Genomic DNA, 17,611 nt, shown 5'->3' with positions numbered 1-17,611 from the left:
AAAAGGCAGGATATAAATCGAAAAATAAATTAAAAAAATAAATTTTCAGCCTTGTTATGGAAATGAAGAAATGGTACAGATGCGTCACTATGTCCTTGTCAAGTATTTCTGCATTCTTCTGCCCTTTCTGGGTATAAATAGTGTCTAGCCATTAAACACATTTCCTGAGTGAGTTCCTCTAGGAGACCGAGTTTGACTTTTTCTGAATTTTGAAGAACTGCATGATGGGAATAATGTCCATAAATTAACTGAAGCAGAAAAATACTTAGCAATTTGTTGTTTGGTCATTGTTCATATGTTAGTTCCCTTGGAGATGAGTTTTTGTACCCTGTGTTTCTCTGTTTGCATACGGTGCTGCTAGGAAAGCCTATCTCTTATTCAGCAAAACTTCACTGAGCTGGGCACATTTTTTCTTACTGATCTTTAAAGCCAGGCAGAGTGTCTATTGTGTACTCAAAGTCCTCCCCACCCCAAGCATACTGAATTTATTATAATAAGAGCTATATAGGAAATACAGGCCACAAGCAAGGCCTGGGGATGAAGAAACCTACCATGATACAAACTGAATACAAGTCACTTATCACGTGCCTTGGCTCAAGAGCAGTTGGTTGACTTACCTTGAGAGAACCTTAAATCCATCAGTGTTTCACATGGAACTGAGCAATCCAAATTATTTTCACTGACCCAGTTGGGCCGTACAGAGTTATGGTTTAGTATGAGGTGCATGAGCTGATTTCCTCTTCTCCGCTTCTTTTTTGGGTGAGGCAACAAGGAGGAGAGTGGAAAATCCACTTCCGGTTTCTGTTTGTTGCTCCATCTGAAGTAGGACCCACAGTTCATTTCTGTACTGGTTTAGCCAGACACATTGGAACCAGAGACCCTAGTTTAATCTTTGTTTGTTTGTTTGTTTTTTTGTTTGGGCAAAATATAGTTTACAGTTTAAATTTTAAGTTAATTACAGTTTGCCCTGGTTCATTTCAATGACAAAGTGTTGTTAGTTGAAAATGGCACTGGATATTTCCACCGTCGTTGCAATCATGTAGGTAAAAGTGAAGTACATGGGCCCAGGGAATATTTGTGTAGTGCTAAGTGACAGGTTGGTGTTTCCACCAAATGCAGTCTTTTCCCTTTGGCCACGCATCATGCCAGAGCATGGTTTGGCACTATGAGGATTTCCTTGTGCACTTTCTCTTGCTCTTCCACACTCCCCTACATTAGTTACTTTCTGGTATGAAACAAACCACAGCTTGCCAGTTTGGAGACGGGAGGGAGAGGAGAACATACGAGAACACAGGGTTGGTTCTGGAGTATGAAACCATGGTTTGATGTTATTTGTGAACCACTGCACCATCTAAAGCTGTTTTCTTCCTTATCCATCCAGTACCTTTGCACAAATTTGCTGCATTGCGACTAGATTGGTACCAAGTCACAGAGACTTATGCCATGACAAATGGATTCGTGTTTAAAGATGCAATCCTATGCAGGCTTAGACTGAAAAAAGTCTTCCATACTTCAGCATTCACCAGCCAACATGGCGGGCTATGGAATTCTGGGAGTTATAGAACTTCTTTTCTGTCTGAACATGCATTCAATTGTGTCCTAAGTCTTTCTGTTTGGTTACAATGGGCTAAGGCACTCTTTGAGGAATGCAAGAAGACAAATTAAAATCAACTGTAAATAAATGCCAGTGTGTGAACAGACATAGACCTATGGCATAGTATCACATTGCCTATATAAGGAAGATAAGAATGACCTCTATAAGAGCACCTGGGCACAATGCTTATTCAGGGGAATCAGTTGCATTCTTGCAGCCCTTATGGACTGGATGTGTCAGAAGATTTAAACAGGAAGTGATGTGATACTGTAAAGAAGTCTGATTTCTGTTAGAACCATAGCATGGAGGGGGAGGAGGGGGATTTAACCTTGTTGCTCCTTTCTCTGCCATGGTCTAGATCAGGGGTCCTCAAACTTTTCCACCAGGGGGCCAGTTGAAAGGTGTCAGTGCTTGGTGTGGGCCGGAAAGGTGGTGCTGGCGGTGCACGTGGACCAGTGAGGAGGCGGGGGTGGTGTGTGCGGGCGTGCGCTGAAGTGGGAGCAGGGTGCACAGCGAGGGGAGGCAGGGGCGGGCATGCGCCTCGAGGCGGGCACACGAGGCAGCAGCTTGCTTGCTTGGAGATCATTTTTTCTGAGTGAGCAAACCGCTGCCTCTCTGTGCGCGGGGCGAGGTGGGCAGTGGCATGCGCATGCAGTGGGTCCAAATGGGCATGGCGGGCCGGATCCGGCCCTCAGGCCATAGTTTGAGGACCCATGGTCTAGATCACCCCCAACCCTGGCGGGTGTTATTTGCCATGGAAGGACACTTAACCTTAGTGTCACTGTCATTTTTTCTCCGGGGAGAAGAGAGCTGTGGGGCTTAAATCCTTTCCTGCTCCCAGCTCCATCATGCTTCGGTGTATTCCAGATTGCACCTCTGGCTGCTGTTTAGTAAACAAATACTACTACAGTTAGAATATCCCAAAGATAATGTCCTTGCCTGGACTGAGTGATATTTATTTGAGAATACTATATTATATTTGATAGTAAAATAGATGTTTGATAATATGGTAATTGTTGGGATAATTGATCATTTGAAAGGTTGTTGAATCAATATTTTTGTTGGGCTCTAAAATAATTTACTTATTTCTTTGACATTACATTACATTTGGCCTTTATTTTATTTTGAAAACCTTTTGACCTGCCCTAAGTCCCGTTTAGCTGCTTATTAGTTTTGGTTAATGGTTGGATTGTTTTGTTACCTAATTGCTCTTTAATTATCTTAGTTTTCTTTGTTTCATTTAAATTTCAGTAATTTAATTGTATAGTATAATTTGGCTGCCTGCAATCCTTTTCCATTTATCACTTTTCTGCTTCTCAGTAGATATGTGTAGATATGTGATGTTAGGATAGGAATGTTGCCACCATATCCTCTTTCAATAGACAAAGTTAAGATAAGAACTTTAGAAGAGTTTGTGCAAAATCTTGCACAGAGGGACCTTGCTAGATTTAGGGTACATTCATTTCCTTAGTGCTCTCCTCTTTACTCTTCTGTGAGAAGAAAAGGTGCTGACTTTAGAATACTTCTTAATTTAGACCATTGAATATATTGTATTGTCAGATTAAGCTATAATTTCATGAGACTTGAACAAGCCTATTCTTCCCTCTCCCAAACCCACTTCTGTCTTCTCCTTGCACTTGGCCAGTGAGAATTGGTTCAGAATTTTTTTCTTCTGCTTTCCATTAAATCTTGCATGAAGCAAGAAGTGTGAAGTGCAAGGCAGCTTCATGACCTACAGTGCAAAGCTTGTTTATTTGAAACCAAATGCATTTAAAATTAACCATAGTCCAGGTAACATGGCAAAGTGTCTTTAATTCAAATAAAAGTGAGAATTTCCATGTCCTTCCTTCTGTCTGTAGTAAGGAAGGAGACTGAAGTTCATGATCCCAAGGAAAGTAGGCTTGTTCACTTCTTGCTAAACTACAGTTTACTGTAACATCCAAATGCTCTTAACACTTCTGTAGTTGCATCTTTATGTCTTTTCCTTCTTTATTTTCATTTGCTGGAAAAGCAAGTAAATGCATTTTAGGATGATTTTTTCCATAGTTTATGTAATTTTTTTGGTAACTACAGGTGGCTTCAGTCATCTGTACTATGTTTCTCTCCCTGCATGACTCTTCATTTCTACTTTTAAAACTAAAAAATTAGGATCTGGAATTAATTTTGTTCCAAAATGCTATTAATGAGTACCATCCAGACAGAGATTATAACAGAGATTCTCTTATGGAGAGTTGAGAAACAAACATGTGCTAGCTTTTGAAAAATTCTACCCTTATTTTGCTTTTAGTCATTTAATCCCACTCTCATCTAGGTTTGAATCACTTATGGCAATAGTATCTACAGCACTGTTACTGCAACTCCAGTTTAGAATTTACCATCCAATAACAAATAGCCACGAGGCAGGTCCTTTTTGTGACATTCAGTTAAGTGGCATTGATTTGCCATACATGGGCGTGTTTCTTTCCCCTATTTGAACTTGCCTTGGAGAAATGCTTACTAATTACTGTACTCTGATATACTGAGCAGACAGTATTTTAAATTAGAATCATGGCAGTGAGTCTCCTGCAGATCTCACAATGTAATATTTTATTAATGCAAATATACTATATACTTTTGCTTCTGAAACCTGTGTGAGGAAATAATAGTATTTTAAAAACTTCCTTTCAGCAGATTTCTTGTGGGACTCTGCAAAAATGTTAGGGAGTGATGTTGCAGCAGTATCAGAATGTGGCCTCAGTTAAGCGCTAGGAGATGACAGATGTGGACTTCATCTGCCATTTGGACGGAAGGCACCAATGCATTAAAAAATTATCAAGTGGTTGAGGCCAGACGAAATCTCTTACACAGTAAAGGTCCAAACTGATATAAATGAATAAATAAATACTTTTTAGCTGATGCTCTCTGGGCAGTCGACAAATCTTGTAAGAGATTCGGTTACCTTAAATGCTCTCTTTCTCCCTTCTATGTGCAAATTTGCACTTCTTTTTCTTCCATAGTCTTACTACTATCTGCATCAATGTGAATGATACCTCACATCTCAGTGTATTTTCAGACTGTGATCTGGAACCAGCCCTGGTTTATTTCAAAGCAAAACAATAACTGGTGCAGACGTAAGTCTAACTCCGGTTAGCTCTGAAAATGGAAGGGAGGGGGCAATTTGCACACAAGAGGGGATGAGGGAGGAACACGGAGAGTTGTCCCCAGTTGCCTAATCATAGTTGCAGTATTGAGCAGCTGTGGCTGCACCAGGCCAAGTGCTCCTAAAATGAAAGTGAATTGTATTTATGATCACCAAGAAACCAGTTCATTCCACCAACCTACCTCAGGGTGTGGTAGATGCCAAATCTCCCTCTAAGAGGCTGAATGCCAACCACACGTTGAGGAAGGAAGAAAGGCACAATGCCAATAACTGCCGCACCAACACTTCCATAATTTCCATCACGGCATAAATGAAAATAGAGGCATGACTGTAACGCTGCAGTTCTCGTACCAAGGATTGTTTTTCAGCGCAAAAATATCCTGTATCTCAGGGCAAATGTGAAGACTTGATGTGATTGGGCACCTTCCAAGGACCCATACCCTAACAGGAGTACAGGAGTAAAGTTGAGACCTGATATTTGGACATGCCATCCTCACAAAAGCAAGAATTGGTACATTGATTTGCTTGAGACAAGGACTAGAAAAGAGAAGCAGTGCCTAATAATTATGGACAGCTGAAACACGTATATGAACTAGGAAGTAGAGGAGCAGTTCAAATCTGAGCGATGGAGATCTGGGAGCTCCAGATTCTAGTCCCCGCTCAGCCATGGAGCTCACAAGGTGGCTTTGGGCCAGGCATGGACTCTCAGCCTAACCTACTTGATGGAGTAATTGTTGTGAGGATGAAATTGAGAGGACAAGGAAGATTATGTAAGCTACCTTGAGTCCCTTGGAAGGAAAAACGGTGAGATAAGAATATAATAAAATAGCTAAGTCGGGATGTTATGGATAGAACATTTTGGAGGGCTTCATTCATAGGGCTGCATAAGTTAGAGATAACTTGATTACATACAACGAAAACAAACAAACAAATGCAGTTAGAGCCAGATTTAGTGATACTTAGAATAGGCCCATTGAAATCAGTGAGTCATGAATAGTTTAGGTTCTGTTGTTTTCAGTGGGTCTCTTCCAAGGATGACTGAGTCTAAATGCAGCCCAGGTATGGCTACTTATGGATCACCACAAGAGGGGACTCTGATTTGTATATTCTGAGTCATCTGTATAGATGGAAATTTAGAAATAATTACTATTAATAATTCAATTAGAAATATAACGCACCTCACCTTCTTCTATCACCTTATGGCAATATGACCAGGAGAACTGTGTGTCAGCCTAGACATTTTGGTGTGCAGGTGCTGAATCATGATGGGTAGCGTCAAGGCCCCAGCACCCATTTGTATGGTTCTTCAAATTAGATTTGAGCCAGACAGCCCTTGAACATAGAACACCTTCAAATGAAGGGCTGTCCTTGGTAAAGTGGGACATGTGGCCACTTTCTTTCCCAATGTATGAACAAAGTTCAGTTATCTTCAGATTCATGTCAACATCCCTCTCCTGTTCTTCTCTTTTGTGCTGATCGGGAAGTCAGTAGCTCCCACTACTGCACTTGGAGAACTGCGGTTTGCCTAAAACTCTGGTTAGTTAGAACAAGGCAGGACCAAACCATAGTTTTAATATTTTGAGATTAAAATGGCAAACCTTGAGGGCCACTAGTATGAGAAAGAAGATGTGGAAGGGAAACAGGGAACACACTAGAATAAAGCTTGCCATGTCTTGTTCTTGTTGCGCAATTCTGTTGTTTCCTATTAAGTCTGAACTGGATTAAAATAAGATCTGTTATTTTGTTGAGCGAAGTGTTTCAGTGTATCTGAAAACTAAATTGGGAGAAGATTGGAAACAACCTTTGAAACTGCAGCATGCACGGGCACCACAGACTCTAAAAGTCTGAAAGGTTTTTTGCATCACTTTTTAAAAACATGCACACATGCTTCACAGCATCACCCAACACATCTTGTATCACAAATGCAGTTGTCCTGATTGTACTGAATATGGTTGTTAAATTGTGCTAAAATAGGCACCATCCCCCTTTAAAAGCTGTTATGCAGTGTTCCTTGCTGAATTGTATTAATGTTGTGGAAAGGAATTCAGATATGCTGAAATAGGATTTCAGATCAGCAGATCAGTCATACAGCATGTGGTGGCTGAATCCTGTTAAATGCATGAGGATGGTATTTTTAAACAATGATGATTTACCAAAACAGCCACATTTGCAACATCAAGTTTTGAAGCAAGTTGCCCTTTTAGTATACTTTCAGTGTTTACACTTCACTAAATTGCCAGTAGTTTCAGCTCCAGACATAAATAAAAGTGAAAATTCATACTGCATTCATTTTTTTGAATGAACAAATACTTACAGCTTTTCCTAAAGCAAGTCCATCATAGCCTGTGTTTATTCAGGATGAAAGGTGGTTCAATCTTTAAGCAATTATTATACATATACAATAGCTTTATCAGTGTATAAATGGGTAAATTCTGAAAGCAGAATTGAAGGCACCTTAGGTCATATCCATCTATTAGACTTTAACACCCTCTATCCTGCTGGATTTACAATTTTTAAGGAGCTGGCTGTTATATGCCTCCTGCTGGTGATGGAAAATTATTGTGCTCAGTATTTGGAGAATAAGTGCTGAATTGGAGTTCTGTTTGGAAACTATATAGTTAATTAGTAGGATTGTATTACGTCTCCATGTGGAGAATTGTATTATACACCAGAACTTTGTAAGAAAATAGAAAATATGGAAATAGGTCTGAAGATCAAATCCAAGTAGCTGTCTTGGTGTCAAAGGAATAACAGCAAGAAGATTTTGAGAATCTTTAGAAAATCTTACCTTTACTAGAACTAACAAGGTTTCTTTTTAATCTAGTATTTGATCCTTTGAGTGCACAAAGATCCTTCTCATGTTATTTTAATTAATTTATTTTAGAATGATGAACTGCTTTTCTAAATGGATGACAAATCTATAAATCTATAAATAAAGCTAAGCAGCATTTATCTGAATTCTTAAACTCCAGTTAGGTTGAAACAGTAAGTAGATACTTCTAATTTACTAATGGCTGCTCTGGAGGGCAAGTTGGGGGTGTCAGCACTCAGGATTGAGAGCCCTCAGGACAGTGCTTCTTACAGACATGACTGTAAGAAAAAATTGTCCTTTAAGAAACCAGAGCTGGAGTAACTTATGAGAGCACAGGCTGCAGGGTTGCTACCTATGGTCTTGAACCAAAGCCAAGCCTAGGGTTGGTGGCTCTGGTGCTTCCTGTCCCCAGGCCAGGCCTCCTGGAATTAGCCATCCCTCAGAGCAGTCAATGGAATCCCTGAAGGAGAGGACAGCTTAGGAACGTGGGGGCCCAGGGCCTGCACAGGCCAAGCCGTGGTTCCGGGTTCTTTCCCGGCAGGGGCTAAGGGTTCCTCGCCTCCTCAGGCAGGGCACTTCTGATCTCAGGGCAACAGAGCTACCATGCCAGCCCTTCGTTATGACCTTCTTAATTTTATGTTGTGGCTGAACAGTAAGAATCTCCTGCCTTGGCTTCAGTTGGTGCTGAGTTACTAGAGGGAGACACTTTTGAAACAGGAGAAGAGATTCCTCATAAGGCAGGTGGCGTCCTGTTCAGCCATGCTGAGTGCATGTATTGGTCAAGGTAAAGAAGATTATTACTGCGTTTGGACAGCTAACCAGTTCTAAAATAAATGGTGATAAAATAAGAGGTATACATTTTTATTTATGCAACTGAAAGAAGGCCTTTGGAGGAAGGTAAACACTGACTTTCAATTTGGAGTAATTTGGTGAAATCAATTATAAGCAAGTTAAACATAAAAGAGATGCATAGTTATGGGAGCAGTACAAGTTGTCTTAACTTGGAAAAATAGCATTAATAAAGTGAAGTTTTGGTTGCTGTTGCTGTTCAAAGCTTTGTCAGTTATTATTAAAAACAGTTTATTAAAAAGGTGTCAAAAATACCTTAGTCTTGGGAAGACAAACGCTCCAATGAAAAACCTACAGAATAAGGTAGCTAGCTGTACTCCGTTACAGAGGATGTGCCTCTGTTTGAAGAGCTGTTGGATGACAGTCCTCTACTTGAAGGTGTCTCCCATTGGGTTGTCTGCCCAGCCCATGTCTGGTTTTAGCTGAAGAACCATGAGGAAGAAGAGCAAGGTAGGGGTGGAGGAAGAAATTATGCTGTTTTGAACTAATGTGTGAACTGAAAATCAGTTATCCTTCAATCGCCACATGTCTCTGGATTTTGCAGTGGAGTTCTCGAAACAATATGTGTACAAAAATCAAAGTGCATGCAAAAATGCAAATATGAATTAAGAGCACAGTAAAATGTATGCATTAGGGAAAATGTGCACAAACACATGTATGTATTTTCAAAGCTGATTAAAAAGAAATCTCATCATTTTGAATGAACTGAAGACTAAATATGAGAAACTAAAATTAAGGGATTCTTTTAGCCCTAGTAATGGGCCTTGCGGTTGCCCAGGAGACAAAGATCACCGAGGCAGTCTTCTTCAATATGATGGGATGTGCTGTATTTTATTTAAATCATAGCAATTATTTCTAAATGTGTATTTATACATGCAAATTAGCATATTCAAAATGGTGTCATTTTTTGAGTTTCCTCTTTTTGACAACCAGAAGGGGCCATCCTAGTACAGAAAATCAAACAACAAGCCAGAGTAGCAGGTCCAAATCAATACTGTTATTCAGCTCAGCTTGTTGATTTCAGCAGAGTTTGCAGAGATGAGTATCAGTTGGTAAAATTAAATGTTGGGATAGCTGATGACATTACAAAAAAAGATACTGAAAAAAGTGGTTATGCTGTATAAATGATCCATGTGAGTCACAGTTTCTGGCTTGCTTACACAGGTTGTATGTTTTCAAGCCTGATTCAAGGTATTCGTTTTGACCTATAAAACCTTACGCAGCTCAGAACTGCAATACGTAATTGAGCAGCTACCCCAGTGTGGTGCTACTGATACGGTGCAATCATAATCGAAAGCCCTCCTCCTCCAGGTGTCTTCTGTGAGGAAGGCTTGGAAAGCCACCACAAGGAGAGAGTCTGCTCAGTGCTGACCCCCCAATTGTGGAATGATTTTCCCAGTGCAGCCTGTCTGACAGCAGTTTTGTTACCCTTTTGGCACCAGGTTATGACCTCCCTCTCTTGAGTATTTGGCAACATAGGTTGAGGTTTCTATACAGGTCTTGAACTGTTGATGGTTTAAAAAGGTATTCAGATATATGTGTGTGCCCATGTAGTATATTATATGTTCTGTATGTATATGGTTTGTATAACTTTTAAAAGGCTTTAAAAGGTGTAAACCACCCAGAAAGCTTGGCTGTTGGCTGGTATAGCAATGAAATGAAATAGTAAATGGGGAGCATTTTTTTGGAAAAGATAAAGGGAACCGTCTAAATATAATGATAAAGTTGCATACATAAATATAATAACTACTATGGAGCTGCCCTTCCCACTGACCTTTTCTCAACACAATGGGCAGCAGGTGAGGCAGTGGCTGAGGTGAAAGGAATACACAAAAAGCCAAAACCACAGTGCCAGGCAAAAGTGTGTTTATTTTTATTGTCTTTGAAAGAGGACTAAAATGAATGACATTTAATAGTAAATATTTATCTTCTGATACTTCTGCAGCAAGAGATGATAGCTGGGGGAACTATTTAGGTAGCATAATAATAATCTTTTAGAACTTAATACTCTGACATTGGAATTAAATTGTTGATCAATGGTTTGAATCTCTTTTGTCGTCTTGAATGGGGCGCATTCCATTCTTTAGTGCCATTTTCGTACCACTTCCACAGCGAAGTGGAACAGGCAGCTTGTAGAACTAATCCATCAAACCATGAGAATAGTCATAAAACCCCCTCAGTGTTCTTCTTCCACTCCATGGGGGAGAAGACAGAGTCTTTGAGTATTTGCCTTTTTCTTTAGAGCAAACATGGGAGCTCCAGAAGGCCAACAGTGTACTCATTATATGCATTTTGGTGCTGAACTTTGGATCTCTAAACCAGAATCTGGACCAGCTTCACCAGTTGGGTTGTTAAATGTGAGGTATTTTTACCCCAACAGCTTCTTCAGTGAGTTGCAACATATTCGCAGAAAATTTTTTTCTGCTCCTCAGTTGTTGGATCTGAAGGTATTCATCCATTTGATTCGGAAGATAATCATGTGCAATAGAGTTGCGTTGTGAATTGTGTGTGAATGTGAATAAGCATAAATACCAGCCATCTAACAGTTCAAATGCAAATCAACATACAGTTAAACAAACCAAAAAAATGTTCCGTGATTCCTAAATCTCCTTTGTACAAAGTCATTGTGCAATCAATTTTAAATGGAATTAAGATTGCATGCTCCTTAATATGATGACAAGGAAATATGATTCACAGTGCCTCGGTAAGTGTGTATGGATTTATATTAACCTACAATTATGTCAATTTTACTGCATTATATTCTTTGTTTCTCAGTTTACAAGGACATAACTTAATAGCTAGACCAAAAGTTACATAAGCTTAATGCAGTATTGATTATGTCTGTACTACACAAGCATTCATGGGTGTGCAGCATCAATGAGGCGATACCCCTTGTGATCAGGGTGATTTACTGTACATTATATTAGTATACAGTTCAGAGATGCACTTTCATCACTTTGGAGAAAATCTCCATAATCAGTCTTCCCTTACAGCCTCCAGATGTTTCAGACTTCTGTTCTCATCAACCCCAGCCCATATGGCCAGTGACAAAGAATGCTAGGAGTTTAGTCCAAAATACCTGCAGGGCACCTACTTGAGGGAGACTGATTTATATCATGTGTAAGAGGGGGCAAAAGGAACTGTTAATGTCCTGGAATTGAACAAGATGGCATTGCAATATATTGCAATTGGCATTGAATAATAGCCCATCATTTAATGAGTTTCCTGAGATTTCCATTCTCCTGAGGAAGCTTTTCACTCCCTTCAGACTGACACCAGTCACAGGTGTGGCCAACACATGGGCGAGCATCTAAAGGTTGAAACTAGCCTAGTCATTGCTTCAAACTTGACAAGAGCTAAAATTAAGATGTGTTTCATTCTAAGCAAGCTGTTCAAAAGCATAACACCTGCAGGTGCTACACCAGTTTATCTGCATCTTCTGTGGCATTCTGCCCTGTGAGGGTGGTATCACATGGGAACCAAAATACCACTGCAGGAACTAGTGGATCCGGAAAAGTACTGGAAATGACTGGCAATGCTCAATTCCCAAACAGCCAAGTCAGCACAGCCCTCAGAATGGAGCTGGTCTGACAGGTCTCCCTCTAGAAATGGCATTTCTGCTCGTTTCTGGAGTTACTTTAGGAACTGCTAATACCCCTTGTGCTAGCAGAAGTTTGCCCTGGTGCAGCAGAACTAGTGGAGGTGCAAAGGCAGTATTGACTGCTGCTTAAAAGGTTGTAAGCAGATGGAAAAAGAAACAGTGGGCATCATGTATGTCTCTCGAGGTTATCTTTCAAAATTTCATCTCATTTCAAAGATCAATGTACATAACTTCTGCCAAAATGATCTTTGCACTATTTTCTTCCCCAGAAATATCGACAGTATATGTCAGGACTTCTTGCTCCTCCATATGGTGTTATGGAGACTGGCTCCAACAATGACAGTAAGTATGCTAAGATGGGAATCCTATATAGGCTTGCAGTATGGCATATGTCTGTCTGGAGAAATTTCGGGGCCACGTTTAAGGGTGGAGCCCTCTTGGGAAAAGAACCACAGGGTGATGCAGTATGTGCTGGAATGCAGGGCACTCACTGTTTTTAAATGACCATCACCTGCCTGTTTATATCGTTCCTTTGGAAGGCTAAACTACACATTACTCTGCTCACACAGCATGCGGCTCTGGGTTGTCCTTTCATTTACTTCAATGTGTGCTTGTGGGACCCAGATTCATCTCATCTCAGGAGTGGACCACTGCACTCCAGGAGAGGAGGGTTGCACCTTCTCCCTGCCCCCCACTATTTTATCAAAAATTCCCCCACCATCACCACGAGCAGGGAGAAGCTTCTTCAGTGTCATTTCCTTCCCCATTGTTTCCTTTGCGAAGCCTCCTTCAAAGATGCGGGAAATGGTTCAGAGGTCCCTATTCTGTGTGAGGACAGGGATACTGGCACACAGAAATACGCAGTTGGTTGCTCATCTGTCTCAGGAGACCAGATGCTTCCAGACAGCAGGGTCCTAGAGCTAGCAGGCAGAGGGTCTCACCAACCTTTTATTTCATGGACTTCCTGCTGAAAGGGAACGATGGAAGCAGGGTGGGAAAGTGCAGGCTGAGGACCAGTGGGAGATGTGCCGTCTCAACTCCCATAAAATTCTGTGAGGGAGGCAGGACAGCGTCGCTCTAAAGTTTCACCTGGAAATGTTATTTAAATCCAAATAGTGTCCATCTTGACTTGCGATGCTGTGTGTAATGTGATTGTTCTGGAGTCCCTCGGAGTCCACCCAAGCCCACACCCACTGCCCCAGTGACTCCGTCTAGCCACCTCATCCTCTGCCGCCCCCGTCTTCTTTTGCCGTCCATTGTTCCCAGCGTCAGGGTCTTCTCCAGTGATTTGACCTTGCTAACAGGTTTTATTTCATGAATGCTTCTGTTGAAGCTGAGCGCACATTCATGGCATCATCCGTTCTGCCATTCAAGACTGAAAGTGCTCATATAGCCATTAAACAGTGGAATATCAGCAAGGTAATCTTCCCCAGGATTTTTTTTTTTCATTTTGTGAATACTTGTGTCTCTCCCCTATCCCCATTTGATTATTTGAAGTCTGTGTGTATCCTACTCCAGCTTTTTTTTTTTTAATTGGGCATCTGTTTCAGCAGAGCTAGTACATTCTTTAGCCTTCCATTAAGTGGTTTTGGGGAGATACTATTCAATTAGCAGTTTGATTTTAGTTGATACATATCTTGGGTTGTCTCGCCCCAGAGAATGTGAAACTTAAGAATATGTAGAGTTGATATTATTGGAGGGAGCAACCTTGGTAGAACATCTGTAACATGGAAGTAAAACTGATTGTGATTAAAGGTTTGGGTATAAGGGAAAATAAACTCTTGGCTTGAATGGGAAGCTTTATTCCTCAGGAAGCGTTATTCTGATGTTTTCCCTACTCTCTTACAGGAATGCCTGATAAGGACAATATGTCTAGTAGTTGCTCCATCTCCAAAAACAGCAATAAGGTAAATATTTGTTAAGGGGGTGGGATGGAGGGGCAGTAGACATAGGGGTGAATGCAGTGAATGATTTTGCAAATGCATTTCTAAGGTTGCAATTCTATACTGCAGAGGTTCCATTTCAGAGGAGCTTTTGGGGGACAAATTCCAGTAGTAGGTGAGGCCAAAGACAAAAGGGATGGAACCAGAAATGCACAAAAATCAGCACATTCCAGCTTATAATGCTTATAGCCAATAACAAAGTCTTAGGAGAGACATTTTATAAGTTCAGGAGGCGGGAGGAAAAGAAAACTGTGGAAGCACGAAGCACTGGTTAAAAGGGAAGAATGTGGCTGGGGAAAGGGAGTGTGAATGTGTGGAACAACTTGGAAGACTGGGTTGGCATTCCCGGCAGGCCTAGGGTTATAACAATTAATAAATGTTTTCGATGCTTGTGAAACTGCATAATACTTGGTTAGACCAGGCTTGTACACATAACTGTCTGTTATGGCAGAATAAATGAATTGCATCAGGGGAAATGTCGATATCACTGTGACTAATGTGGAAAATAAAGATGCTGGTGCTCGTTGGACCATTTCTGTCAGCAAAATTCTGCAAGTTACCAAGTTGCAAACCATTGGCTAGGAAGGAAAGTAAGTGAGCAAAGTTGAAGCTGATTTATATAGGTAAGATAGGAAATAAGCCCAGACTTGGTGTTAGTACATCACACTGATACAACAAGATGCTTGCAGCTAGAAAAGAAATTATTGAATTACTGTTAATTAGTTTTATTGGAACATTCAGAAACTAGTAAGTGTAAATGCTATATGCAGGGCATTGAATCTCAGGCCTGCAGGTCAAATCCAGTCCATCTTGAATCTCAGTTTGGTATTTGAGGGTTCTTCAGCTGACTCTACCATTTCCAGTAGCTCTGTTCCATTTTCCACATACCAAGCAGTTGTGGTTTCCTGACTTTTGTGCTCCCCACCCCAAAAACGGTGAAAGTCTTGTGCTAAGGTTTAGTTACTGGCACTAAGATCTTTAAGCTAAAATAGGCTGCTGTTTGGGGCAATTTTTGCCCTTGGGCGTGTTCCTGCTTGCCTTCATTCACATCCACTACTGGAACTGAATTTCTTCAGAAGTGAAATTGGCCCCTTGTTCAACCATCCCCTTTATTCCATTGCACCCTTCTCTACCTTTAACTCTGCATTTACGTTCCTTGGAATCACCTGGCTGCTTTTGTTTTGAGGCTGCTTATTCACCACTTCGAAGAACCTACCTGGATTAGGGTCATTTTAAGGTTATATTCCAAGCTGTTGATGCAGCATCTAATCTGGCAAGCAGCACACTATTATATGTAAATCCTCAGCCAGAGCTAACTGCATGGTAGAAGTTTCAGGTGTTACCAGAATGATCTGGGAGCAATTGAAAGAGGGCAGCATTTTACTGTGTCACTTCAGGGGAAATTAAATGAGATTAGAGGAACAAAGAAAAGAAACAGTGTTAATTCTAGCTAAATATCTGATTAGATCAAATGGTAGTGGACTAGGGTTTTGGGGATTCCTGTTTTTAGACTGAAAGAAATCTATAATCATATAGCTGACCACATACAACATATAGCTAATGATGCCTTTTTCTCTGTTAATGATGAGACAGAGATAGGAAAATGGTCATACTAATCTGTGATTTTACTTCAATTTTTATTCTCTCTCTCTCTCTCTCTCCGGCTAGTGGGGAGTTGCATGGTGCATCTATTTTCTACTTTTATTATTAAAATTAATAGCTTGATCAGATCATGAGAAATAATACCTGTGGGACTATTCCTCAAGTGAGAATAACTACTGAATTAAAAGAATAACAAAAATAATTATGTTCTTATTCCCGTCGACTACTTCCTGTCTGTCCTGCTTCCTTATGAGACTGATCTTTTAAACTCATATTTTTAACCTTTAATAACCTCACAGGCATTGCTGCATTTTCTTGGTTTTCCTCTACTCTTGCAATGTGGTATTTCCTGACCCATCCTTATCCTGCATAAAAATAAACACTTTGGGATGGAATTATCCTGTGACACTTTCCATTGTTGTGGGTAAAACAGGATGACAGATCAGCATCCACAAACATTTTTTTAACCCAGGATGCAACTTGCTTTAAAAAAATAAAAAAGGCTGGCTTAAATTTAAGGAAGGAAACCTAAGTAAGTGTATTTGAAAATAAAACCTGTTGAAGTCACTGTGACTTTGTTCTGAATAAGTGTGCATAGGATTATGGGATAAGTATACTTTTTATTACACCCTCTGAGAAAAGGATATGGTTTTTTATCATATGAATTACCACTCAATATAAAGAGGCATTAATCATTTTGTGGCAACAAAAAAGGAAATATCTGAAGAATTTTTTGAACGATTCTTCAGAAATCAACACAATGTAAAATAAGTTAATACGTCTTAAAGGATATGTAGCAAAAATGTCTCCTCTAGATCAGATAACATTAGAATGGGTACGTCCGACATTAGATAAGGTGGGTTATTTTTTAATTTATTTATTATTTGATTTCTAGCCTGCCCATTAGCCACACGGCTCATGATGCTATGAAACCCCTAGGGGAAAAAACAAGCCCAGAGCCAGCCAGATGGACTGCCATGGTTGAAAACTTTAGGCAAATCACTATTCTTCTGTCCCTTAGCACACAAAGCCACACTTTTGTCAGTGGGAGTTCTAAATAGAAGATTGGATGAGAACAGCTATCTTCCAAGCTCTTCCCTTATGTTCACTTGGCCAGCTGTTTGAGAACTATTGTTGAGAGATTCATCGCCATCTCTCTTCCATTTGGCACATACGTGATGTGGAAAAAGTGTAGATGCATTAATTAGGGAACAAACAATGTTCCCATTCATCCAGATTCTTTGAACATCAGCTTGATGTTTTTCTGATCTCATTTAACACAATCACTTGTAATATCTGTTCAATTTGCACAAATGGGAAAATGGGACCAAAAATGGTATGTTTTCAGGGTTGTTTAACTTCCCACCATAGCCTAAGCATGAAAAGGCACGATTGCAAACTGCTTATTCACTAAAGAACTGCATTTCTCAAGGGCAGCCATATACACGTATTCCCCTGCTTGTATCCACTTCAGGGGTTGCAGGCAGGTCTTGTTTGACTGTTTTGCAACCACAGAGAAAATGCTCCTGCATCCCTGCTGAGGGGTTCTGTGTTAGATCAGAGCACGGGCCACCTTGCCCTGAGCTGGAGGAGAAGATTAGGGAGGTTTAGACATCAATTACCCATCTTCAGTAGCCTTTTAGACTTGCAGTAGCCTTTTAGAAGCCACTACCACTTTCCTTTACATTTTAAAGCTTTGGCCTCTTTAAATTATGTTTGGTTCATTTTGACAGGCTTGTAAAGGGCGTCGTTTTGTGCTGGAGCCCCAGCAAAAGAAAAGAGGAATGTCTGCCTAGCAGCGTCCTTCGACCTGATGCCCTTAGTTGCTTTGGACTTCAGCTCACATCTGCCCTGACCAGCATTCTGGAGGCTGTAGGCCAGAGCATATGGAGGGTTCCAGACTGGGCAAGGCTGGTACTTAGTATAGGGCTGCTTTTGGATACCAAAATCCCCTTTTCCAGGTTGCCCAAGTGGACACTGGAACACATTCCTCTGGTGCAGCCTCAAGAGGAATCACTGGCAAGGTGAAGACAGTGAGTTGTAGCTAAGGAGTCTGCCTGCAACATCTGTC

At 40.6% G+C, this 17,611-nt stretch overlaps 1 protein-coding gene across 1 annotated transcript in view; it reads left to right on the top strand.

Annotated features, from left to right (window-relative positions):
• Window positions 1–17,611, top strand: part of RAPGEF4 (Rap guanine nucleotide exchange factor 4) — a 143,218-nt gene that overhangs the window by 48,881 nt on the left and 76,726 nt on the right. The window contains exons 2-3 of the mRNA XM_044417979.1: window positions 12,265–12,337; window positions 13,844–13,902. Coding sequence (XP_044273914.1) covers window positions 12,280–12,337; window positions 13,844–13,902 — 117 coding nt within the window. The 5' untranslated portion in view covers window positions 12,265–12,279. The remainder of the gene's footprint in view (window positions 1–12,264; window positions 12,338–13,843; window positions 13,903–17,611) is intronic.

The sequence above is a fragment of the Varanus komodoensis genome, unplaced genomic scaffold, assembly GCF_004798865.1.
Source record: "Varanus komodoensis strain SLA01 unplaced genomic scaffold, ASM479886v1 scaffold9, whole genome shotgun sequence".
Lineage (NCBI taxonomy): Eukaryota > Metazoa > Chordata > Lepidosauria > Squamata > Varanidae > Varanus > Varanus komodoensis.
Note: the sequence above shows the minus strand (reverse complement) of the source record. Positions and strands in the feature narration are given on the sequence as shown.